Genomic DNA, 26694 nt, shown 5'->3' with positions numbered 1-26694 from the left:
AACATATCTGTTAATGAGAACAGATTCAATGTACATCCACAGGAAACCTTCCAGAACATAAATAATAGTTTTAAGAAGGGGGTTAATTTTGAAAAAAGCACTAAGTAACAGTTTAGTGAATGGGGCCCATTCTTCTCACAGATGGACATGTTTCAGATAGTCTGAAATCTGTTGATTTAAGACACCTGAGGCACCCCTGCACAGACAGCCCTCTAGTCCATAAGGAGGACGTTAGGCCGACTGGATTAATGCAAACTGAACTGTAGCTCTTAGCAGTCATACTGTGGCTGAGGACCCTTCTCTTCCAGGCGAATTACAGCATGTTCTAGAGATCAGAGACCATGTAGCTGCCTGTGTAAATATCCTTCACAACCAAACCTGTTTGGTTTGTGGAGATAATCCAAAGCAAATATTGAGGAGGGGAGCCAGGAACACTCGCAAATAGTTACCATATGTGAGGCACGCTTAGATGCATAGAAAGATCTTGGGTAGAAGGGGTGATAAATGAAGAGCACTGTATTAGCAGTAGTATTTGCAGGACCTCTGGTCAAACCTTGATTGGGGAACTGCAACAAAAGCATGCAAATATTTGCATTCATTCCTGTTTCCTGGAAAACAAGTCCTTCCTCAAAGAACAAGTCCAAATGGCTTTTTCGCAATTGAAGTCTTAAAATTCCAGTTTTTCTGTGTCGGTTTTTTTTAACTGAAGTAGATTAATGGTGTTATAATGGAACACTGCTTTGATAGGCCAGTCGGGTCCAGTGGTTTTGTTCAAAGGGATTATTTCTGGCTTCCACTGTTAAGCGTTTCAGCATTCTTTTAAATTATGATTTCTTACATTCGTGGAAACATGGTTTAGAAGTATACAACATTATATCAAATGTATTCGGAGGAACAAATAAGCAGAATCTTATATTCATGCTTTATGAATTCAGACATTTGTAATGGAAAAGCGGACCATGTACTTTTAGCAATTCATTTTCAGCAAATGCTTTTCAAACTGGGCTGTATCCAAGTCACAAAAGACCTTCGACCTTTCCTCTCTGTAAAATCAGGAGAACTAGTGACATTGGGGCACATGATTATTGGAATTTCCTTTCTGGTGTCGGAATGTTTCGGACTTTTTAACACCCACACATTCATCCTACTTCTGTTCACTTCGGTGCAGGGCCCGCCATGCATGCCAGCCCAGCAACATCTGCACCAGGCCGAGGCGCTACAGATAATTAAGCTAAACACTCTTTCATTTGTGGATAAAATACAGTAGAAATGTAATTGCTCAGGCCAGTTGTTACCAATTGCAACACAGCCTGTACCAATTAAATAAGTATAGTTAATAGCTTTTCTACAGCACTTTTCATCCGAAGGTTTACCAAATCTCTTTATATGTGGCAACCCCATTAGGGACTGACCAGGTGGAGGAGTGAGAAATTACTTCACCAGTTGAATCAAGAGGGAATTTTTGGGAGGCCAGATTGTACAGCTGCAGAGTCTTTAAACAACTAGTCAGGGCCTCAGTTTCTCTTGTGAACTGAAGGACAGCACCTTCTACAGCACAGTGCCTCCCTTCACCAATAGATACCTGTTTTCCTTAAGAGGTCTTCCATCCCAGGACAGTATTAACATACTCTGCTAGTGTTATTGTAGTTTTTTCAAAGATATATCAGGTTTTTGGGTATTGGTTTGTGTCTCTTCCCAATGTGTTATTTCAATGTGACTTCTTGGGCACTTTTTCCCTGCATTCCCAATTCCAAAATCTCAAGTCAGGAAGTGCTTGGAACCATTCAGAGAAGCTACACTCCAGCTACACAGCATTTCCATGGTTTTTGCGTTGAGGCTGCATGTTTGAATTGCAAATCATCCAGACAGCCCATCATCCAAATGCAGATTATTCAGAGTTAAGTAATGCCATCTTCAGAAAGCCTACGAAGAAGGTACCCAAGAAATACAATTGTTTATTTTTTCCTTGTCATCAGTCCAATCTAAAGAAAATAAATTAATTTACTTTTCTGACCCAAAGCCAACGTTCATAGGCGCAGAAAAGATTCCCTTCACTCTTTCAGCACTCATCTTGATTACTTAGTGGTGCTGAGACAGCAGCATCGTTAGGCACTGTGTTTTCACTCCACTTCAGTAACACTGGCTGGTGTGTCTTTGTGAAAGTGTAGCATCCCCTGCGAGATCTACATGTCAGTTGCCATTATTTGTGGTTTTTCACTGCACTTTTAGTATTCATGCTACCACATCACTTTTTTTCTTGGTCTGATCAGGGAGAAGCCTCGACTAGCAAGCTACAGTGTGGACAAGACCCACCACAGGAAGATTTCTTGTTTTGTTTTAGTGCTTCTGATGAAAGGGTTGTATTACTGTATCCATATTAACAGCAGAGGATAATGTTGTTTGGAAGTTTGACAGCTGGTAGTTTAATTATTTGTAGAATTTAAATAATATACAACAAAGATGGTGTAAATAAAAAAAAATAACTGCTGTCGTTGGCACTTTTTATTATAAACAAGATGGTAATTTATACCTGGTTCATTTACTACGGCCCTGTCTTAATAGGGCCCAAAGCATAGTTAAATAAATGATCCTATTTCAGTTGTTTTGTCGCTACCAAATTCACTTTTTGAGCTGCATTATTACTTAGGTGTGTAAGAACATTTGAACTTTTTGGTGTGAAAAATCCATGACAAGCTGGTCGTACCCATCCCGACTGAACAGACGTGTCACGGCAGGGGTCTCGGGGGGAGCAGCACGAGACAGACCCTTGTCTCAACCCTTCTGTGTTGGAAACTGGTTCACTACCTCAGCTCCTAGACAGGCTGCCCCAGGAGGAGAAGGGGGGGGGGGGCATCGGTCTGCAGGTACATCAGGACACATCATGTCCTACCCCAGCTGTCTCTGCAGCCCCAAGCACCTTTTTCAGTGCCGGTGGATAGGATTTTGGCCAGTGGGTGGGCAACCTGCTTGTCTCGACAGAGGAGAACGAGGGGGGCTTGTGCCGCGCGTGTGGTTCTGTTCCACAGCACTAGAGACGGCGACAGGTCTTCTGGCTCGGACACCGTGAGGGGGGAAGTCAGACAGCCCCAGCAGGACCTTACAAGTGTGATTCTCGGGTTTCATTCCTCCAGGGGCTGTGTGGCTCCTGAGCGCTGCGCCCGCTCTGATGGAATACTTTGTCTGCAATGCTGTGAGGGTATCGGCTATGGGGGCTGAAGACGAGTGTCAGGCAGCAGCCAGCATTGCCTGTGTTTCATCATTCAGAATGATGGACTTCCCTCCTCCCACAGTTCCTGTAACACTTCCAGCAGTTGCAACACTCCAGTTACCGTTAAACCCTGGCAGCACAGTGGGGTTTTGAATAACCTTCTGAGTTTCGATTTGCTTCGAGAGACGGGAGTATGTTTGGGATCGGTGAATTCATTTTGCAGCAAGCCCCAGGTTGGCAAAGTGCCATTACTCCCAGGTGATAAATCTTCTCACAATTTTTTTTTAATACCACTCATTTGCTTTTAAGTATCTGCTTTAGTTTTTGGTTTATAGCAGTTGAAATTTAGCGCTTGAATTACTCTCATCAGTAGAGCTGCCAGACTCGCTGTAGACGCAGATACTGCTGTTGATTTATAAGATGCAGGGAGAGTAATTCGGTTTTACTGACCGTGCAGTGAAGGCTCTGACCGGTGTGTTTCTTGTGGTGCAGTGGTTGAGAAAGCAAGGCTGCTATGAGTTTATATACAGGGGCAGTAAAGCTGCTGAGCCCTGTCTGCCATCTGACCTCACCACTTTGCTAGTTGGTATTACTTGGTTAGTTAGACTGCCTGCAGTACATCCACATCAGATAGTAAATTAAGTACAAATCAAGAACTACTGGCCAGATACAGAAGCTGACTTTTGCGGCCTTTGCGGTCATTTTTCTGTCCTGAGAACAGAATGTTCTCACATCTGTCACAGTATTGTACTCCTCGTGGTGTGCTCTCGCCTTAATTACTTTGTGGCCTGTGAAATGCACATATGTTCCAGCTACCAACACCGTACGGATCAATTGGAAACGGGCATTTAGCAGAGAAACCAGCCGTATGCATGAAAGCGCAAGGTGGCATTTACAGTAGCAGAGAGAAAAACTCTTAGTTTCCGAAACGTGTCCACTAGAGCAGAAGTCTTCCCTGGTGAGTTCTCGGTGGGAAACGGTTGAACCCAGGCACCCTGGTGGTGTCACGCAGAAAGCGTAGAAGTTCTCTGGGCTCTCTCCAGCCTGCGACTGAGAGCACCTTTTCATTGGAGCCTCTCCATGTCCGCTTCTTCCTCTTTTCACCTCCGGATAGCCCTTTTCTGCAGACTTCATCGCTTCCGAGAAGCCTGGGGCCATGCGTTCGTGTGGAGTGTGTCAGCCCTCCCTGCCAGGCTAGGCTAGGTGACACTCGGAAAATCCAGAACTCTAGAGCAAAACCTGCAGGAAAACATGGAAACAGTGCCGTCTGTAGCGTATTCAGCTGCTTTATTTTTTTTTGTCCTGACTGTGGTTTCTCTTTAAGCCTTTTTTTTTTTGGAGGGGAAGGGAACACAGATTTAAAATGGGAAAAAAACAAACTGTTCTCTTTAGAATGGGTCCCTTCTCTCTTCCTGGGGCTGTCCGGTGGAGTGTTCCGTATTGATTGGGATTCCTCCAGGCAGGCTGGCTCGCACGAGAAAACAGTGTTGTAATGTGTTCTTGCCTGTCTTTCATTAAGAGCTCCGTGCAGCGCAGTCACACTGCTCCAGACCCCTGGCAAAGTGCCTGCTGCCTGCAGTGCTTTCGTTGGAGACTCCAAGTGTGGCTGTCTGTGAGTTGTTGTTCGTGTGATTGTGTTTGTGAGGTCTGTGTCTTTGTGCAACATTGTCAGAAATGTCTTCAAATGTATGTATTTAAGAAGTGGCTTTTCAAGTTGAAATACAACAGGCAGCTTAAACTGAACTGCACAGGATGGCGCTCTGGCTGTTTTTTGATGGTTTTGAAAACCAAACACACAACCCCTTGAGAGAAATAAGCTTGCCACATGCCTTGGTGGTTTTTTTTTTTAGTTTAGTTTTCTTAAACAAAAACAAAAACTGAAATGAAAATGTTGCAGAGAGTAACTTGCAGTCTTATCTTTGAAAGTTTACACAAGAAAATATTTACCATCTGTGTATTTTCATTCCTGTTCCAAAAATAGACTCAGGTTGGGTCAATGTTTCTTGCGTGTGACAAAAAGCAAAACATAATTGGAGCTTTGTTCCTGATCTAAAAAGGTGGGTAAAGTGACTTTAGCTGTTAAATCCATCCATCCAGGCTTCTATCCTCTGCTCTCCAGGGCCTGATAAATACCACACATTGCTATATTGCTCTTTTTACCTCATTTCTGCTCACTGAAGTTGGCCATACCTTTTATTTTCCAAGTAAGTGATTAAGTACTGTCGCCAGGGAACGTACTGGAAATCTGGAACAATACAGCTGTTAAAATGAATGGTGACAGAAGTATCCTTAAACTAAGAAAACAGACCGATCTGGAAAGCTTGGTGGCTCCTGGCCTGACTGTTAGCTGTCCATTTAGTTTCCCGTTCCTGTTTGAGTTGATTGAGCACAAGTCTGCCTCGCATTCAGCTGGATTCATTTGAAAGGCAAGTAGACTGTAGGGCATTTCTCTGAGCCCTGGAATCAGCTTCTTCAGAGTAGAAATATGAAACGTTGTAATGACCAAAACGTTACACAGCATTCTAAATAAGATCTTTCTAGTGAACTTTACAATTTTAATATATATTTAATTTAATATGAAATAATCATTCGTTGATTTGAGTTTGATATATTTTGCTCTCACTTCACACAGTCGCTCAAGCGTATTTAAGCTGTTGGTTGTGAGGAGACTTAGTTGTTTAAGAGAGACAATACTGGGATTGGAACACCTCATGATCCCCCAACAGCAACTGTTTCTGTATGTTGAAATATGACACATTCATTCTGTCTGTGGTTCTCCATTGTGTATTGAGGACCGTTTTTAATATTACAATTATTTTAAACAAAGTTGCAAGTCACCCATTCTACCATTCAAAGACACCGATAGTGCAAGAGTTGTGGATTTAGCCAGAAGCTATATCACCCTGCAACTCACTGAAGCTCAGCAGGTGTGAGCCTGGTCAGTACCTGGATGAGAGACCTCCTGGGAAAAACTAAGGCTGCTGCTGGAAGAGGTGCTAGTGGGACCAGCAGGGGGCGCTCACCCTGCGGTCTGTGTGGGTTCCAATTCCCTAGTATAGTGACGGGGACGAGAAGGTGTTGTCCTTTGTAAATCTGAGGTGCTGACTCTCTGTGGTAATTAAAAATCCCAGGGGGTTTCCAAATTGGTCTTTACCAATCGTGGTCTCCTAATAATCCCCATCTTTGAACTGGCTTCATCACTCTGTTCTCCTCCCCACGGATAGCTGGTGTGTGGTGAGCGTACTGGTGCACTATGGCTGCCGTCGCATCATCCAGGTGGGGCTGCACACTGGTGGTGGCGGAGGGGACACATTACCTGTAAAGACCTTGGAGTGGAGTGGAGTGTCCAGAAAAGAAGTATATAAGTGTAAGGAATTGTTAATCATTATTATTTTACACTGGATACATACATGTGCTTTAAAAAAGTTCCCATTTGTTATTGGTGATCCACTGACTAGTGTTTGGCCCGGAACTGGGTACCCCTGACACAGATGGCATGTGAGCCGGCGTGAATAACCGGGAAGGTAAGCGTGCAGGTCTTGCTCAAGGGCACGGTACAGGCTGCTGAAAGAGTGAGCAAACTGGAGAGAGGCTGTGTGGTGGACTTGCATTCAGACCTTGGACCTCTCTGGAAGTGGTTGAGGAGGCTTAGGTTAAAGCCATTTACTTATTTCTAAAATGAAGTAATGCTACTGACAACAGTTAACTCCCTTCTGTCAGATTGGTAAGTCTACTCTATTTGGGTTTGCTCCCTGAGTAGTTGACCGAACATGGCGCGAGGTGTCTCCTGTTCGCGTATGACTTACACGATCTCCTCCACACCTCACAGCCTCCCTGCCACTTTCTGAGGCCTTCATGCCTTGCTAATGCGGTAAGCAGGAATTTTAATAACACTGACAACGATACATAAACTGCCAGAGCAAGACACACATGCTCTGTTGATCAAACTCTTCTAAAAGGGGCTCCTTAACTGCTGCTCTTGCTTCAGTAGGCAAATTGCTTATCCAGCTTGTTAAGCATAGTTGTGGCTGCATCCCGTGAATGCAAAATGGACAAGACAACAGCAGTGTTTATTTGTCGATTGTTGGGATGGGGGGTATATTCTTGGTTTGGATGAAAAACTTTTTGTGTGCAGAAGAAAGGCTTTATTGTGTAAACAAGCACTCAATCCACAAATGAAAGCCTTTGTTTTTTTGCTGACTTGCGCTTTTATGCACGCTGTGCATTCTTCATACTCTGAGGCCCAGCAAGGCTCCGGCCTGAGCTGTCTGAGCGAAGGTGGAGTTGATGCAGGAAGTGCACGAGAGCCATTTGCAGTTCAGGGTTTTGGAGCAGGCCTGTGGAATTAAGAAAGACTGCCGTTTAAACTCTGCAGAAATGAATGAAGTTTGTACATTAGGCTGGAACCTCAAATTAAGGAGGAGGAAGAGTAGAGACTTTTAAGTCACTTCTTCACCTGGCCCCTGGCTGCTCAGAGCTGCCCTGAGAGAAACTCCTGCTCCTTTTCAGCAGCCCCTGACGGTTTCACAATGCTGATTTCAAGAATTAGGAGTCTCAACCTGGGCTTTGTTTGTTTGAAAGCACTGCTTTGTTTCTGGATACAAGCACACAAAAGGAGGAAATATGACCCCTGTTCTTTTAGAGACCCTCTACCCCCACTGTAGATTCAAACCGCATGTAAACAAGATGTGTGCACAGACCAGGGGCTGCCTTGGCTCCACTGCCTGGCCAGAATTTGCCTGAAGAGTGATGTCTGCTCAAGATGTGTTACTGAAACCTCCCACCTTGTTTTGGGTCTGAAACGCACAGCAGTGCTGCCAAGAGAGGCCTGACCTCGTGAGGGATTTAATGTTTATGCCCTTTTGAAGACAGCTGAGTAAGAGGAGTAAGTCTGCGCTCGCCCAGTTCTTGTCTGCTGCCTTCGAGATGTCCCTGCAGGTGAATTTACACCGGTATTTCACATCAGGATCTAGTCTTCCAGAGCTACCCTTGCTGGGTCAACTCAGAGTCATCCTGCAGTTTGCGCAGATCTCATCCCAAGTGTTTAGTGTGAGCAGTTTGTGCAGAAGCCACCCCAAGTGCTTGGCATGCATTTACCCATTTTCAAACAGGATGGGATGCTACCGACACACTTGATCCCAGTTAGAAGCAGCAGTGTAAATGCTCCTTTTCCGTTTGTGGAAATCGGCTGAATTTCAATTTCTGTCCCCCAAAAACAGGCAGTGTTGTCGCTGTGTATCCACTTTTTTCACACAGAGCTGGGAATGGGGGAGTTGAGAGAAGTAGTTCTGTTTTTTAGATTTGTTTTGAGGCCATTTTCTAACTACATGGTTTTATCCCATGAAGGAAACTTCATTTGTTGCCCTTACTGGTATGCTCGGCTGTGGCCTAATTTTAAGATCCAGCTCAAGAGCAAATACACGCACTGTATATATAGCGCCCGAGCATAACTGAACACGTCTTACATGAATAAGGAGACGTGGGGAAGCACCAGGTAAATTCGATCACACCCCATGTTGCCTTCAGGGCAAAGTACACATGAACCTGAAACCAGAAAAAAAAAAACCGCTTAAAATAAAAACGTCTTTGGAGAAATTCCTGAAAATGACTAATGCTAATGTTTTCTTTCACTGGTAAACAAACAACTCTGAAGATAACGGTACCTTCGCCTTGTGTCAGGTAGTACCAGACCAGGGTGACTGCCCACTTGTTGGGTGGAGCAAGTGTTAAATAAACCTACAAGTGATATTGTTTACAAACTCGCTTTACAAACATTGCCTTTCTTACACAGAACTGATTAATGAATAACCTTGTATCAAATCCAGGTTGCTAGTACAAGTCCAAAACTGTAATTAGTGGAGTAGCTTACATCTGTTTTTCATGCGTCTGTAGGGATTTATTTTGTTCGTTCTGTGGTTTACCTTCAAGGGTTATTATACATTACCAGAGTTACCAGGGGTTATTATACATTATTTTGTACTACTCATTGTAGTTGAGAAGGGCTATTGTTGTTTTCAGGGACGTGATCCAAGCATAACAAATTTACAGAAAGATGGTCCCTGCTGTGTCCCTGCTGGCCGAGTTCCTTTTCAGCGAGTCTAGCCCCTGCCCCCTGTTAGATTCAGTTTTTATTTCGGATTATTCTGAAGAGGACGATTCCTTTTTTTTTTGGCTCCACCAACACAGGCTGGTGTGTGCGTCTTATCCAGTTTCGGTGCTCTGTAATCTTAAGATGAAAGACAAGAACGGAAAAAAAGAACTTGCCCTGAAGTGGAAGAGCAGGAGGGAGGGGAGGGGAGGGGGGGGGGCTCTCAAAACAGCTCCCGCGCCCCTTTCCCCTTCCCCCACGCCTCCCTGCTGCAGCCTTGTGATCTGAGGGGGCCCCTTCATCAGATAACACCAACACTGGGAGTCAATGTTCTGTCTCGGGCCCGGCCACCAAACAGCAAGCAAGGGGCCTTGCCGATCTTCACAGGAACACAGGGACTCGGAGATCAGTCGCCCCCGGCCCCCCGCCCCCCCGCTCCCCCCCATCACACTCTGTGCTGCTGAATCGGCTCTTTCACGGCATAAAGAGCACCACGGGGTGGGGGGGGTGGTGGCTGGCTGGGAATGAAGTATAAAGACGGTGGTTTGAAGCAGGCGGCGTGCGCTCCCTTAGGTTTGAAAACTCCACCTTTCTGGAAAAGGTGCTTCTAGAAGCGGTTTTAAAAAAAGAGGGAAGTTCAGTTCTCCTGACACGAACCCTCCGCCTTGTCACCCTCCCGCGGGAGCCGGGACAGGGAGCCGGGGTGTGCCGTGGAAGCGAGCCGCGTCCAGCACAGCAGGTGTTGCCATGAGCTGCGCCGCCCCCCCCCTCGCTGGGCTGACGTGAGAGTGACTGACCGTCCTGCAGGCACACAGCCCCTGATATGAACTCTGTAAAGCCCACACACCCCAGTTCTCGAAAGTCACGTGAGAGCTACTGGTTTTGCTGGAGAGGGGGGAGTAGGCTGGAAAATGGTGATAATGGTGAAGCTCCGGGCAAGGCCTGTGGTCATTCTGTGCTTTGGCTCTTGAGCCGCACGATTGGGCTTTTCAAGTTTCTTAGCTAAAGTCTGAGAACGTTTCCATCTTCTGTCTAGAGTAGATTAATAATTTACTAAGTACAGAGATCTGTTAAACGTTTTAAAATGCTTCTCTGCTGGGATTTCAGTTTTACTCCCGTGTCACTACACTTTTAATTCCATCCGTCAGTGTTCATTAACTAGAACACATATTTGCCTCCATGCCTTATAGTATAGTATTATAGGACATCATTTTGGGGAAAACAAAACGTAGGCTCAATGGGCTGCATAATATTTGCAAAGGTTTTTATATACAAATAAGGACACTCCTGCTCTGATAAAATTGCAGTGTGAAGAAGGTCATGGGCAGCATTGCAGAAAACCAAGTTTCGCTCTTTAACCAAACAGGTGGCCAGAAAACCTTCTGAAGCTGAAGCTGATGCACTGGGTTCTTCGGTTTGCTGGGCCTCTGACATCGCTGTTGTGACACAGCTATGTCGTGGAGCAATAAGACTCGCTGTGCTTACAGGTGGAGCCGTGTGGAACATGTTTTTATGGACAATCACGTGTGAAAGCAGCCATGTCCCTCCACGCATTCAAGCTGTCATCAAAAGACGCAACGGTGCCATTCAGCTGAATTAGCACCCTCTGGTGTCTGATACATGGCTGTAAATCTGTTCCTCGTGATCTATAAAGTAGTTTCCCAAATGGCATTGCTCGTCAGTGCACAGTTCCCCCATTGCTGCTGTTTGAGTGAAGGATCTGTCTTGAGATCTTCATCGGCCCGGCTGATGTGAATCTGTTTCACTGTAATTTTTTTTAAGCTTTGAAACATTACCCTTTCTTCCAAAGTTCTGTGGCAAATTGAAGTTAATTTGCAGGAACCTGATCAGTTCTTACTGGCACAACCCATTGTACCTGCTTCTAAGATCCTGAAGGCAGCGTACCGTATAAAAAAACCCCCATGAAAACAGAACCGTATGCAGGATTCCTTGCAGTAAAAGATCTTTAAATATTTCCACCCCATGTAGTAATAATAATAATAAATGCTTTTCTGGACACTCCTCTCAAAGCGCTTTATAAGTAATGGGGACTCCCCTCCACCACCACCAATGTGCAGCCCCACAAGGATGATGTGATGGCAGCCATAGTGCGCCAGTACGCTCACCACACATCAGCTATTAGTGGGGAGGAGAATAGAGTAATGAAGCCAATTCATAGATGGGGATTATTAGGAGACCATGATTGGTAAGGACCAATGGGAAATTTGGCCAGGACGCCAGGGTTACACCCCTACTCTTTTTGAGAAACACCCTGGGATTTTTAATTAACACCAGGACCTCGGTTTTACGTCTCATACGAAAGATGGCGCCTTTTTACAGTACAGTATCCCTTTCACTATACTGGGGCATTAGGCAGACCATAGGGTGAGCCCCCCATGCTGGCCTCACTAACACCTCTTCCAGCAGCAACCTTAATTTTTCCCAGGAGGTCTCCCATCCAGGTACTGACCAGGCTCACACCTGCTGAGCTTCATGTGGAGGTTAGATATCCTGGTGTAAAAATGCTTGTGTGTGTTTGCACGTACTGTACTGCAGACATGCAGTGAGCTGTGGTTATTAACAGTTTCATCTTTGAGATTTCCAGTAAGATGTCAACAGAAATTACATGAACATGTGTTCTAAGTAATGGTTAGTTCGGGGGAAAAATGTGATGCCCGTAGTATCCGGTTTGACAGGGTATTTCTAAAAAAATGCAAAACCTAAAAGTCTGTACGTTTTATGAAACAGGATTGAACAGGTCTAAATTTCATTGGGTAGCAAAAATAGAAAAATGATTAACTGGATAAAAAAATTCCTGTGAAGTCATTCAATTCATAGTAATCTTCTTGCTAGTTGTAAAATCTCTTTGGCTTCCCAGAAATTCTGCCCGCAGCAGATCATCACTGAGTCATTGCTGTGCAATAGTAAAAAATAGAAAATGTGTTCCAGCGCCGCTGGCGTACCGTCAGTGAAGACACGGCACTCGGGGGACAGGCGTGTTCCAGCACCGCTTGCGTACCGTCAACAAAGACACGGCACTCTGGGGACTGGCGTGTTCCAGCGCCGCTGGCGTACCGTCAACAAAGACACGGCACTCGGGGGACAGGTGTGAAGAGTGTACTGACAGTGAGCTGGACTGATATTCAGAAGTCCCTGAGAACTGGCACTTCAAGGCGGACTGTTGAGATTCTGCACTCTTGACGGGCAGTGTGTGTGGTAACAGTGTTATCAGCACATGATGCCAGAAGAGCAGAAACGAGCATGTGGGCAGCTGGGGAAAGGGGGAGGAGGAGGAATGTACTCAGAGCTGCAGAGAATGTACGGAACGAAAGGGAATGAAGAAATCCAGAGAGGGTCATGTGGGGGTCATCTGCTGCACTGGCACTGAGGCAGCATCCTAGAGTAGCTACGCAGGATCATTTTGACTTCTCTCAGGCAAGGACGTTTGTCTTGTTCTCCAGGACTGGATGCAAGTCAAGGCAATCGATATAGACACAAGTGTTAAAATAAGATCCCATTTATCTTATTTAAGCAGACTTTCTGGGCGGGCTTACCAGTGAGAGGCCAGGATCTTCTTTAAAGGAGTCCAGGCCAATATGCTGGTATTTGAGTTTGATGGTCCAGGACAGAGCAGGAAAATGAAGAAAGTGGGGAGTGGGGAATTTTGCCAACACGCAAGCTGCTAGGCAACAAGTAGAGGATAATACCATGCTGAAAAGATAGAAAAAATACAGTGTTTTGGCTGTGGACCCTCTTCAGGTGTGGTCCAGTCAGAGGCCCAGCTAAAAGCTGGCAAACGAGAAATAAAAAAAATAAAGAAAGGGAAATTATTTCAAATCAGTTTATTCATTTCCTTGGCAGCATTTATGAAATATATGCTATAGCTATATTGAGCTAACATTAACAGACAATCTTTTCTTCAACGTCCTTGAAAAGGAAAGGTTCCAGATGAAAAGAGGTCATTTGTCTGTTCTGGCCTGTTTAGTTTTTAGTACCTATTAGACCAGTTGATCACAGTAGATAACCTGGCTCAGAGTGAGAGTGCAAAGCAACAAATACGGGCTACTTCAATGCTGAGTAGGAGAGAGAGAAAAAGTCTTCTTCAAGGTGCCTTCAGAGCAACGAAACGTTTATTTTTTCTGCTTTTCAGAGTGGAAGCGGCCAGCACACACTGACTCAGCTTCGCGCTCAGAGGAAGGATATTCTTATCAATCATCGGAGTTTTGGAAGATTTTTTTTCAGGGGTGAGGGGAAAAGTACAACGTCCTGCGGACAGGCCGCTTTGCCAGTCACTTGCTTGACGATATCCGCAGCTGAGCTCTCGAGTGCCAGGCGGTTCCCCCTCCTGCAGTAGCGCAGTGCTCTGTGTTGCCCCTCTCCGCGGGCCCCCTGCCACAGCAGTCCAAGTTTCCTTTGTTACGGGGCCAGCTCCGTGTGTGGAACGGTTTCTGTAGGAGTGAAGCCATACTTTACCTCCTGTCCCTGGAAAACAGCCTGTTTAATCTTTGCATTACTTGTTGTGCCAGATAAGTTTCTGAATACAGTCTAAATCCCTTAGAATCTATGCGAGTAAGTTTTCATAGCACATATACTGTACCTGTTTTGGAGGGATTTTGACTTTCAGTACATGAAAAGTTTTTTTTTCTGTTTTTCGTTGTGGGTGGTTTGGGGCTTTTGTTCGTGCTTTAACTCCTGAGGAACGTAAGACGAGGTTGCCAATGTGTGGGGGGCCAAATCCAACTAGCAGCCAAGGATCTCATCCAGACTTTGCTCAAAGGTTCCCGGGAATTCGTTTCAACAACGTGGCAAGGCAGCTTGTTCCCAATATCCACCGCCGTTTGTGTAAAGAAGTGCCTCCCATTCCCAGCCCTAAACACACTTCTCTCACTCACTTGGTCCAAGGCATATGACTGATAAAATAAAACGTAAAATGTCTGTACAGGTTAAAAAGCAGTTTTATGGCTAGCCTAACATTCAAGATCAGTTTTTTAAATGATCAAGTTTAAAATTTGCTGAAAAATATCAAATGTGTCCGGCTGAGCCCACAGTTAGATCATTATGGGAATTGGTTCTAACTCAGTCAGAGCCTTTACAATGCATCCACCTGTCCTGTCTTGTTTGCTGTCCTGTCAGTCAGGTGTTTTAAGACAGACAAATGTTATTTTCTTGCCCAGGTAAATACACTGTCTCAGAGGCTCAGCCCTGTGGGTCAGAGATTACTGATCTGAGCCTGGTCTGCCTCCGTGTCCAGCTGTGACCAGGCTTGTTTGGCATGTTCGAGCCAGCAGCAGTATCCTTGGTAACGGTGACGCTCTGGGACGTCCGGGGCACGTTTGAGGTCACAATACCGTAAGCAGAAAGCCGGGGTCACTCTTCCACAGTCCGTCACCCAGCGCTCGCAGCCCACCGTCATTCCTCACATGCTTGTGCAGAGGCTGAAGCTACGAGCCACGTTGAGCTTTTGGTAATTTCATATCTGGAAATATAAAATTATTATATTATAAAATATAAAAGTAACAAGTTTTTCCACGTTTTTTTTTAAATCCCCTTTATTTGAAGCCCTACCTTTAAATGTGAGGATATGATTTATTTCCCATTGCCAACTGTCAGCTTTTTTTTTATTTGACTGGGGAAGGATGCTGTACCACATTATCACTGAGTTGTTGAAGACCCCCCCCCAAAAAGAAATTGTTTTTGCGTGTACTCGATTAGAATCGGCTCCTAGTCCAGCTGCAAGGAGAAGGCATTTACAAGAGAGTAGCTGTGTTCTTCTTTGAGGATTGGAGCCTCTTTGGGGTAGTGGTCAGGATTGCTCCTCGCAGCGCTGGGGCTCTGGGTGCAGTTCCAGTCCTGGGGTGCTATCTGCATGGAGTTTGTACGTTCCCCCTGTGTTTGTGTGTTTTTCCTCCCGAGCGCTCCGCTTTCCTTCTGCAGTCTAAAGACATGCTGGATGGGTAATCGTCTTCTGGGAAAATGGGTCCTGGTGTCAGTCTGTGCCCTGTGATGGACGGGCGTCCCATCCTGGATGTATCCTGCCTTGTGCCTGTTGCTTGTTGGGATGGTTAGAAGGTGGATGATTCCCTTTTGGTTTTGAGACCAAACACCCCTGTTGCTTAGACAAGCTGTGTGTCCTCGGTGCCAGCTAAGCCTTATGAACTGGTGCCTGTCTCTCCGGCGGCAGTGAGATCGGACCGCTCAGGGTCCGGGAGGAACGGGGGACAGTGGGAACCTCAGACTCACTGGGTGGGATTCTTGGCTTGGCCTGCGGTGGCCCTTAAAAGAAACCAGACAAATATGGTCTCAACAGAACTCGGCTACATCGGAGCCTGAGGAGGAGACTGGATGTGCACCGAATAGCAGCCTGGAAACCCACAGGCTGCTGTGGTGGGCTGACACTGCCAAAAGAGGAGGGGGTGTCCTGGCAAGGGGGACAGAATTTGAGGGGAAACCAAAATTAGAGGCACTTATACAGCACCAAAGGCTTCGTTGTGATGTATTTTAAAATCTGCCATAACCCAGTGTCCTAGAATAGGCCGCAAATATTCCATATTAATTAAGGGACGCTGTTTTTAGATTTCAGCATGTTTGCAGAGCTAAGTGTATGTTTACATTCCCGTTATATTGTAAGAATTCAGGTTCATAAACTGTGTGTGCATTTAAGTGTGGTTTTTAAAAGCTAGCATCATCACACCTTCGTCAGATATCCTATACCTAGTGTTTAGATCATGGATTGAATAGGACAAACTACATACTGAAGGCTTTAAACCAGTTTCAGAAAGTACACATATGTCTGCAGCTTCTTTGCAGGTTGTTAAATGTAGACAGGAAACAAAAAGATTAACTTTGTAATTCAATTATGTTAAAATTTGTGATTAAGGCACAGTTCAATTTCCATTGTAGGTTAAACAAAATGTTAAACAGAGGTGTTAATTAATTCCTCTCCTCTCTCTTAAAAGGCTGGTTGATGGTGTTGGGTATTCAGTTTCATCTGAGCTTAATTTTTGAAGCTAAAATTCGAAATGGGTTCCAAGATGGCACAAATTGTCCTTAAGTAGGGGTTGGTGATACAAAACCAAAAGCAAGTAAAGGCCTTGAAGAGTTTCCACTTACCACGAATCAGACAGCAAAATGGGAAACACATGGAGTTCGATTGGATCTTGGGATGCAAGAAGCTTTTCTGTTCTTGATGAGATCGCATCAGATAGCAGAGAGTGAACTTGAGCAATAAACCTACAGCCCAGAGGAAATGAAGAGTTTAAATTGACTCATCAATGGAAAGCCATTAAAAAAAGGCCTGGAAAATACTAGATTTGTTGGTGTCTGGGACAAACCACACCATTAAAGGTGATGCCCTACTCTCAAGCCTTCAGTAAACAGCTGGAATTGATACTTGGATGAGCTAAGCAAGATTCAAGTGAGAAAGATGGGCCTCTCTCATGCCGCATGGCCAACAGGAGAAATCTGTGTCAAAATTTATAGGCTGTTTTCTTCTGCTCTTCTGCAGCCGAGAAAAACACACACAAAGCAGGGCAGAGTGGAGGAATTCATGCCCTGATTTTGATCAAGGAGGCCTTTGTTTGCCAAAGTTATCTGTTTACTGTTAGAATTTATTTACAATGGGTCGGGCTCTTCACTTGGTTGGATGGTTGGGACTTTCTCTTGCAAAGCTAATCGGATCGCAAAGGAAGGGTTTATGATCAAAACCCCTCATCTTCCCTAATTAATGACCCTCCCCCTCCCTGATCTGCATGAGGACCACCCAGCTTTGACACACTCCCAGGGAAGTTTGGCAGAAAGGGCTAAAGACATTCTGGGCACTCAGAGCGCTTTCCAGACGTTATGAGTAAAATAGGAAAAATAAAGTGCAGAATGAAAAGAAGGTGGAAAATGCATTCAGAGGAGGTCATATCTGTGTGTTTAGCATGAATACCACTGAATTATCATATTTTTTGTTTGTTTTTTGGTTTGAACTGAATAACGTGCACTTATTTGACCATGTATGTTTGTGGTTGCTGTAGAGGACCGAGTTAATGCGATGGTGTGGTTTATTAGGTGGGGTTCTTGGTTCAGATCGTAATGGTGCAGGCAGCATGACTGTAAGCTGTCGGGGCACTCTGCTCTCACGCAGGGCCAGGCTGGTTTCAGAGGTCCTCGCTTTCTTTGCAAGGGAAGCACCCAGTTATACATTGGTTCAAGTGGAAATCCTGGCCCACTCAGTTGCACTTGAGTATGCCTTGAGGAGATACAATTATCATAGCCTGTCCAAACTGCAAGAGTAATGACCCTGGTTATCTGCCTGGCTCCTCACTCATTAACAATGCTGTCAGTTCTCCAAAGACTTTTTCATCAGTCTCTCCCTGACAAGGAGCAGCCCTACTTTGCTGCAAGATGTTGTTTTCTCAATTTGCAGATGTGATGATTACCCACAAGCTGGTGCTCTTTTCTGTATTGATGCGTGTGAACTGGTGCCAGTCTCTGTCAGCACTGGCGGTTCAGTTTCAGAGCTCTGTTGCTTCTTGTTGAGTTTTAACTTTATGGTTACTGTTATTTCTCTAGAGTCTTTCAAGCGATTCATAGAGTGCAAATGGAAGCAGGAGAGAAGAATCATGAGGACTGCTCTTCTCTGGAATAATTACACAAGAGCAATGTTTTCATAACATTGTGTACATACACAATTGTACACAGTATTCTAAAGGAGATCTTAATAGAGCATTGCACAATTAAATCCTAAACTATTCTAGAATTTTGCTTTTTTTATTGCTCCCCTCCATTGTCTAGATTAAGATGTAAAGAATAATAATTGCTTACACTTATATAGTGCTTTTCTGGACACTCCACTCAAAGCTCTTTACAGGTAATGCGGACTCCCCTCCACCACCAGTGTGCAGCCCCACCTGGATGATGCGACGGCAGCCATAGTGCACCAGAACGCTCCCCACACATCAGCAATCAGTGGGGAGGAGAGCAGAGTAATGAAGCCAGTTCATAGATGGGGATTATTAGGAGGCCATGATTGGTAAGGGCCAATGAGAAATTTGGCCAGGATGCTGGGGTTACACCCCTACTCTTTTCAAGAAACGCCCTGGGATTTTTAATGACCACAGAGAGTCAGGACCTCGGTTTTACATCTCATCCGAAGGATGGCGCCTGTTTACAGTATAGTGTCCCCGTCACTATACTGGGGCATTAGGACCCACATGGACCGCAGGATGAGCACCCCCTGCTGGCCCCACTAACACCTCTTCCAGTAGCAACCTTAGATTTTTTAGAAGTTACTCACAGTCCAGAACACACAAAGAACAAACCAGAACAGAACAGTACACAAAAAGTTGTATTGCACAATATATTTATATTTATATTTATAAATGTATTGCACACGTCTCATATATTGAGAGTGGCATATATTGCACCAAAACGGTTGGAAAGTGGAAAAAGAAAAAGAATCCTGCTATTTTGGTATTATCTGCAAACTTGACTGCTTTAACTACAACAGATTATAGATTGTTGGTATAATAAGGTTTTAAGAAAAACATAAGCCTCTTAAATCTTTGGAATGTCCTAAGAGAGACACCTGATGTAGTCAAGTAATTGTCTCCCCAGTCTGAGCATTTTCTCTCATTCTTTTACGTAAAACTGCACTAAAAAAGCAGGACGTTGTCTGAGACAATGAAACATCTCTTTCATCTCCTAGTGTTAACACAGCCCTGGTCTTAAGCAAATCTTTGCTTAGTGAAGTGTTCAGGTTTGTAAACAAAACTACAGGTTAGCTTCAGGTGTCCTGGCACTTCCTGGCTTCCTGTTTGTTTGAATCTGTGAGGAATGGGAAGCATAACAACACTTTTGTCTGCTGTGTGATTCGCCTGTTGCTGGTATTCAGCTGTATTTGCTTACCAGTGGAGGTGTTAGGAGTGACATCACTTCCTTTCACTGTGCCAGAGGCCAGCCGCCACACCCCCTTCGGCGGATTAACACTGATCCCAGGGAGTGGGGCTGATCCCTAGTTAAAACAAACAGACTTCAACTGGACAAGCAAGCTTCACCAAGCAGCAGTGAGCTGACCTCGGTTGTAATTCATTTCCTTAGAAGGCGCCTTTATCGAAAGAATTCCTGCACTGTACAAAATGAACGCAGTGAAGAGAGGTGTACATGGATATGCTGTAGAATCGATGGGTACAGTCCAAGGGGGCAGGCAGGGGGAGGAGGGACAGCCAGGTGGCCAGCAGCAGGTGTCGGAGAGGGTGCCAGGCTGGGAGGAGAGCAGCAGGGCGAGGGACACCCTGGTAGAGGCAGTGGTGGAGAAGGATGAGGCTCCTCAGTGGGCTGAGAGCAGGGAGTGGAGCCAGGGGCCACCTGTGTGAGCAGCAAGACAGAGAGCAGTAATCAAGCTTCTGGGCGAGATGGGGAGGGTGGGGTGTCAATGGCGATGCACTCAAGCCAGTTAGGAGATGTTGCAATGATCCAGCCTAGAGAGAACAAGGACTTTGACAGACTGAGTGCGGCACAATGTTAAAGGGTGAATGAAATACTCTAGATGCTCTTTTGAGGTGGTTTGAGCCTGCCAGGCCCGAGATGTGTTGACCATATGAAAAGGAGGGACCCATTTTGTGTCATTGTCTTGCTTTTTTTTTCCCCAAGACTAAACTCAGTCCTAATCTCTTGTAGAGTGATCCCTTCCTATGATGTGGATTTCTGTTTAAATACAGGAGGCTGAACAGGATGGAGGAGAGGACGAGGAGGAGGAGGAGGGGGGAGACTTAAGCCCAGAGGAGAGGAGGCAGCTGGAAAGAAAAGTGAAGAAAGAGATGAAGAAGGAGGAGAAGAGGAGACTGAAGGCAGCCGGGGTGACGCTGGAGAAGCCCGAGCCCTCTAAAGCGACTGCTGCCGAGCTGGCTCTGGACTACCTCACCTGGTAAGATGCCCTGCAGCCCAGGAGAGGGCGAGAGTGCACTTATCCTGCAGGTTCACAATCACCTGGGCCTGAACATTCTTCTCTACAGTGCAGTTTGCTCTTCATTTTCTTAAATGACTTGAGGTGCAAAAATGGGAAAACAGCAAAATATTTCCTTTGACAAGAAGGCAAAAAAAAATATTTATACATCATTTAAAGAGAAAGAGAATAGCTGGAATTAACAATACTGGAGCCAAAGTCTTCAAGGAAGCAACAAAGCTTTGAATATTCTCCGTCTCGATTCAAACCGAAAAATGGCGGCTTGATGAGTTTGCGATGTCTTTCATTTAAGCGCAACAATAATTCAAAACACATTTTGAAAGCGAACCAGTCCATTTCTGCTGAATAGAGAAAAGCTGTATACACTGTCGTAAGAGAATCCAGACCGGGAGGTTTTCGAGATTGGAAAACCGTTGTCTGATTTTTTTATTACCCCACACTTTTGGGACAACGCTTGTTACTCCGAGAAGTATCTCACTTTGCACTATTTCCTCTGTTGTTACAGGTGAAAATGTTTACACTTTCTTTCGTTACAAGTTGAGCACTGTTAGCTTAACAGTACTTCCCAATTGGCAGTCATGCACGTCACCATCATTTAACGTTTGTTGAAAGTAGCCACACCGATCCATAATGCCTATCGAAAGAGAGCAAAACATTGCCTGGTCTCGATCCAGACATCCTTAAAAACCAGAACTGCATTGAAGTTCAGGAGAAGATGTTTTTCATTCTGCTGAAGTGTGACATAGATCTCTAACACAATTAACTTGGAGCAAGCAAGTCATAAAGCATCTTCCCCCTGGAGCCCGAAAAGTATATAGCCGGGTCTAGTTTTTATGTATTTGGCTAGAGCCTGCAGTCAGTTGTAATTCTCTTGCCAAGAATGTGCAGAGAAATGAAATTTAAACTCGGCTGGCCCAAGGAAACATGCCCAGGCTTCCAAGAACGGTTAATGTTTAGTTGGGATGTTTGCGGTGCTGGCTTTGCTTTCACTCAACGCTGTTTCAGAAAAATAAAGCGATTAATTCTCAGAAGCAGCGATGGAAAGTTGCTGTCTTCAGATCACACTTCTGTCTTTCTTTGAGCACCCATAAAAACCTGAACCTCACAGGAGGGCTTGTGGAAAGGGACATCTGTAAACAAGCCCTCATAATCGCAACTCTATTAAAATCTTCAAACAAATGACCTGCTTCTGTCTTTGGGAGTAAAACAAAGAAATAAATTGGATTTATTTTGTGAGGTTTGAGCCAGCTCCTATATCTAGAGATGCCTCCTGATAAGACTCACATTTCTGTCTGTGCTAAATCTGATCAGGACCTTGTACTGAGTCAATTAGTTGGATGCATCAAAACTTTCTGTAATTCAATCTACAGGGGATGCAACCTAGCATCTTCTGACTTCAGTGACCCCAGTCAGCACTAATGTTATTGACAGGTCTGAGAGACCTGCTGATGTGGGTCTATAACCTTGGTTATTAGTCTCTTTATGGATCTGCCAGGGACAGCAGTGTGGAGTAGGGGTTAGGGCTCAATACTTCCAAACCAAAGGTTTGTGAGTTCAAATCCTGGGTGGGACTGTGCTGTTGTACCCTAGAGTGAGGCTTTTTGCTCACACTGCTCCAGTAAAAGCCCTGCTGTACAAACAGTTCTCTAGCCAGCTCATTCTTGTGAACACTTGCTCTTAATTTTCTTATCTGGTTACATAAAGACTTAAAATGAAATGGGTCCACCAAAAAGGTTAATGTTCACAGTGTTAAAAAGAGCCTTTGTTCAGCTTTGTGTTGCAGTTTTACACCTTTCTGAGTTCTGACGCTGTGGTATTATTGCTTTCATCACGCCAGCACTGTAAGGTCTGTAAGGCTTGATTCTGGTGCTGAGGGAAGGGAGCGATGTGTTGAGACACCTGCTGCTTGTGTTCTGAGCAGGGAATGTCAAGGGCGCCTTTGTGACAGAACTCCACTGGTCCACTGGTCGCCAGTGAGTTTTCGATTTGATAACATTTCTCTGATGTTATCACTCACTTGCACAGCACCCCTATTGCAGATTTCATTGGACCCTGTTTTCTGTCAGACTGTCTGTGTGCTTTTGTCAAAGCCAGTTTCCAGTTTGAGGCAGCACTCTCAGCTTAACAAGGCATGTTATGTATATGCACCCATACTCTGGAAATCACTACCCAAGCTCTTTGGAGACTCGGGGACTTTTATTCTCATTTAAAAATGCATGACTATTACTATTAAAGTTGTTTCTTCTGTGTAGTTAAATTTTAATAACTTGCATTTTAATAAGTTACTGACTTCTTGTAGTCACTGATGTCTGCTTATTTTACTGCTGTTCAATGCCTAGAGTTGTCTAGCTATGAAAGGAACAGTAAATGAAATAAAGGAGGTGTTGTTCATGGCACGTGTGAATGACAAAAGGTTCAAGGATATGTTCAGATCTGCTGACCAGCTTGGGGGAGTTGGATACATGAATGGTCAGTCGAGTTGTGCCTTTATTGAACTACAGTGGTGCATTGTGAAAAGTTTTGATGTCTTTTTTTGTTACCTCCTCCCACCTCCCAGTTTGGAACGTGAATCTCGACAGAGGCTACATACATGATCACGAGGAAGTTCAAGGACTGAGAGTCTGATGACTACAGGTCAAAGAGTTCCTGAGGTCACAGATAGACCCAAAGGTTCCATTCCAGACTCATCACTGTGGTCCGCTGCAGGTGTAAAAAAAGAACCACATTTCCACTTGCAGTGGGCAATGTGTAAATAAGAAATGATTTCTGCTTAGCAAAGCTTTAAAATATTAAAGGGGAACTGCAGGGCTATTTTTATATTTAAGGGTTAGAAAAAATCAGCACTGTGCATTTCAAACCACAATTAAAGTAAAATGTACACAGTCACGTGTAAAACCTCCAATTTACATCACAAAATAGACACAGTTTCCAGGTGTGCACAGCGCCATGTTCTGCGATTCAGAACGAGGCAACAAAACTTCTAGTCTTGTGAATACATCACTTTTAATCCCTTAAAGATATTACTTTCAATTTTGAGCCGGTTTTGATTCGTGGCAACTCGAATGTGGGCTTGCGACAACATGGTGACTTACAGTACCTGCACAAAGTTCACGATTTTGTGCTTCATTTCGAAATTCGTAAAATGTTTCTATGAACATCAATGAGTTTATTTTGTTACAGAGATTTAATAACAGAGAAATTGGGACTGCAGGTGCCCCTTTAAGTATATACTTGTTGCACTGCTTCCCTACAAGTCTATTGGGAACATAGTGAGCCCCGGTTCTTGTGGTGTGATGAAATGTTGTCCAGCTAATCCTGACACTGGCTGGAGATGATGGGAGTATATTCATGAAGAGCAGTAGGGTGAGCATCAGGGGTGCATTCCTGTGTCCCTTAAGCACCCTGTTCGCATCAGGCTGGGTCTGGAAAAGGACAGCAGCTGTGCAGTGTCGGGATGACCCAGCGCACACAGGCCCAGTCAGCCCTGATGTTGCCAATTAACGCACATCTGGAACGATTTGTGCACTCTGCTGCGCTCAATTTTTAGTGAGCGTTCAGCAAACAAACATTTGAGATTCTGATTAGAACCATAAGGTAATGTCACTGAAAGATCGTTTAAAAGACTGGGCTTTTAGGGAAGATTTTGGTGTATGTTTTTTTTTATTCCTCATTTTACTTCGCGGTATTAGATCTGTAATTTTGCCTTTATATTTTAGTAAATTTGGGAATTCAGCCTGAATTCCTGTTACCGGTCCTGTGCAGAGGAATGGAAAATAGCCAAGCTGTAGTCTTCTGCAGTGCCTTCTCAGTGCTGAAGAAGATATATGGTCTGGCCTGCAGGAGTTTTAAGCATGTGTCTTGTAGTGTTTCTAGCTGCATTGTTTTACTCCTTTTTAACTACAAATCCATATTGTTAAGAAAACCTTCTCTAACTTTTCACAGGAACATGCCTTTCACAGCTGTGATTGAATGATCTGTGCTTTATAACAGAGCAAGGTTTATTTAACTTACTGTGGCCTGCTTTTTTTATCTGATACAAACAGTCGTTATTGAATTCTTGTTTTCCTTATTCCAGTAGTTCCCAGTAATTAATTCCACAATTTCACTTTCGTGGGAATTAAAAAAATCTGCTAGCCCCTGGCAAGGATCCTTCTGCGTAGATTTTATCTGGGCCACATGGCACACACACTGTATTGGGGTTGGACGGTTCCTGCCTGTCTGTTGGAGGGAGGATTTGTTAATAAACGATTTTCTGCTTCGCTTTCTGAAACTGAACTCTGGCGATCGTAAACACTTTATGTCCTACTCTAACCACAAACTCAAGTAAGCCAGTTAGTGTTGCAGGAAATGAAATATGCACCAAAATGAAGACTGCCACACTTCCCTGTACTAGACACACACTTTTTTCTTTGTTTATCCTCAAATCTTTTATTTTAATCTAAAGGCTTATTAAATCCAGGCTTATTATGTCCCTTAGAGCCCCCAAATTGGAGGTAGTAAGGGGGTCGTGGTGCAGGGGTCAGGGGTCAGAATGTCTATGCCTTCTTAGGATACATGCACTTGGTGTAATCATCCCATTTATTCTTTATAAGAATTTAAGGACGTGAGAGACATTCGAATGAGCCATTCAGCTCATCTAAGTGATTAAAGTAGATAATTGATTGGAGATGTTCATCCTGCTCTTTATTGAAAGAAGCCATAATATCATCCAACAAAGTGGCGATTCAGCTTGATTCAGGGCCCAAAAACTCTTTGTGTAGAAAATCCTTTCCTGTGCTCAGTGTTTAGTGCATTTCCATGCAGATTCCACTTGTATCCATTGGTTCATGTTTCATTGTTGATTCTGAAAAAGGTCATCATGTTGACTTTGTCAGTGGATTTGAGGCCTTGAATCAGATCTCCTCATGGTCTTCTCTGTTCAAGACAAAAAAGGTTAAGGCCTACGACTGTAGTGCTGCTAGTTACATTGCAGCTTATTTATGATTAAAAAACAGAATGTCATTCAAGTTGGTCAAAAACACAGGAGGTCTTGTAACCTCCCCGATATTAGTAGTAGTAGTAGTAGTAAATAATAATAATAATAGTCTCGCAAAGTGTCTAAGGAAGGGCGATAATTCTATAACAGCAGCAGAAAAGGTAGATTTAGTCTCGGGTATAGTGAGCAACTGAATGGAGCCTACAGGAGGGAGTGTAAACATGGAGGAATTCAGAGATGAATGATGGAGTCAGATTATTTAGAGCCTTAAAAGTCAGTAAAAAATCTTATATGTGACTTTATAGGTATTCAGTGTGAAGAAATGAGTGTAGTAGTGATGTGCTGCCAAAGTCCGTGGTGAGTTAGAAGTCTAGCTGCAGAGTGTTGGGCATATTGCCGTTTAATGAGAAGAGCTTTTTCAGCTGACATTTGCGATCCACCAGTAAAAGTTCTGTTTTTTCACTATTTAACTTTGAGGAATTTAAAATTCACTAGAACTTGATGTCAGACACACAAGTGATAAGTGACAGAAGTGGGAAATTGGAGGGAAAAAGACATTGTAAAGAAATCTCATAACAGAGAAACTGAAGGCCGTGTTTGAGAGCAATCTAACCGAGAAGAAGTAATGGGCCCCAAGACTGAACCCTGTGGCACACCATGATGGATTGGAGGATTTATGAGGACCAAAGACAAAATGCTACCTGCCTATCAGAATGGGTTGATCTTTACGCTAAGATACCTTCATTCGTGGAGAAAAGCCTGTGGGGTTTTCAGGAGAGTTTGCTTGGGTCGAAGGAGTAGTTGACATCTGTGAAGGACTTCTGTAAGTGAACACCAGGGAACCTACTGCTGGACTCCAGCCTCTTGGGCAAGCCTGATCAGTTAGCTAATGACAGCTCAGACCAGACACCCTGATTTCTGGACTGTGACACTTGAGCTGCACTCAAAAAAAAAAGCTTTTACTCGCTGGCTGAAAAAGCAGGGTTACTAAAATGTATTCGGTATACTGTAGTTTATTTGGTATAGTTGTCTTCCCTTTAGGATTAAATCACGAAGGCAGCAGGTTAGGTGGCAACCAGCAAGTTGGAAGAGTGATGGAGCTGCAGTTTGGAGCTGAGCCGCCAGCCAGCACACAAATTCTCCCAAACCAACCACGCTGTGCAGGGGTAGCAGGGAAAGGCTTAAACCACGCCACGTGGGGCTCATGTTTGCTAAAGCTCAAGTAAGACTTGAGTAAGAAGTAATTACACATGCATTTGGTTCACAACCCACTGAAGCTAAGCAGGTGTGATCCTGGTCAGTACCTGGATAGGAGACCTCCTGGGAAAAACTAAGGTTGCTGCTGGAAGAGGTGTTAGTGGGGCCAGCAGGTGGTGCTCATCCTGTGGTCCATGTGGGTCCTAATGCCCCAGTATAGTGATGGGGACACTATACTGTAAACAGGCGCTGTCCTTCGGATGAGACGTAAAACCGAG

The 26694-nt window shown here is 44.4% G+C and overlaps 1 protein-coding gene across 1 annotated transcript in view; it reads left to right on the top strand.

Moving 5' to 3' along the window:
• The window catches only part of LOC102689887 (uncharacterized protein C7orf50 homolog), a 129419-nt gene that overhangs the window by 92446 nt on the left and 10279 nt on the right, over positions 1–26694 (top strand). Inside the window, exon 4 of the mRNA XM_069180758.1 lies at positions 20000–20205. Coding sequence (XP_069036859.1) covers positions 20000–20205 — 206 coding nt within the window. The remainder of the gene's footprint in view (positions 1–19999; positions 20206–26694) is intronic.

The sequence above is a fragment of the Lepisosteus oculatus genome, chromosome 19, assembly GCF_040954835.1.
Source record: "Lepisosteus oculatus isolate fLepOcu1 chromosome 19, fLepOcu1.hap2, whole genome shotgun sequence".
Lineage (NCBI taxonomy): Eukaryota > Metazoa > Chordata > Actinopteri > Semionotiformes > Lepisosteidae > Lepisosteus > Lepisosteus oculatus.
Note: the sequence above shows the minus strand (reverse complement) of the source record. Positions and strands in the feature narration are given on the sequence as shown.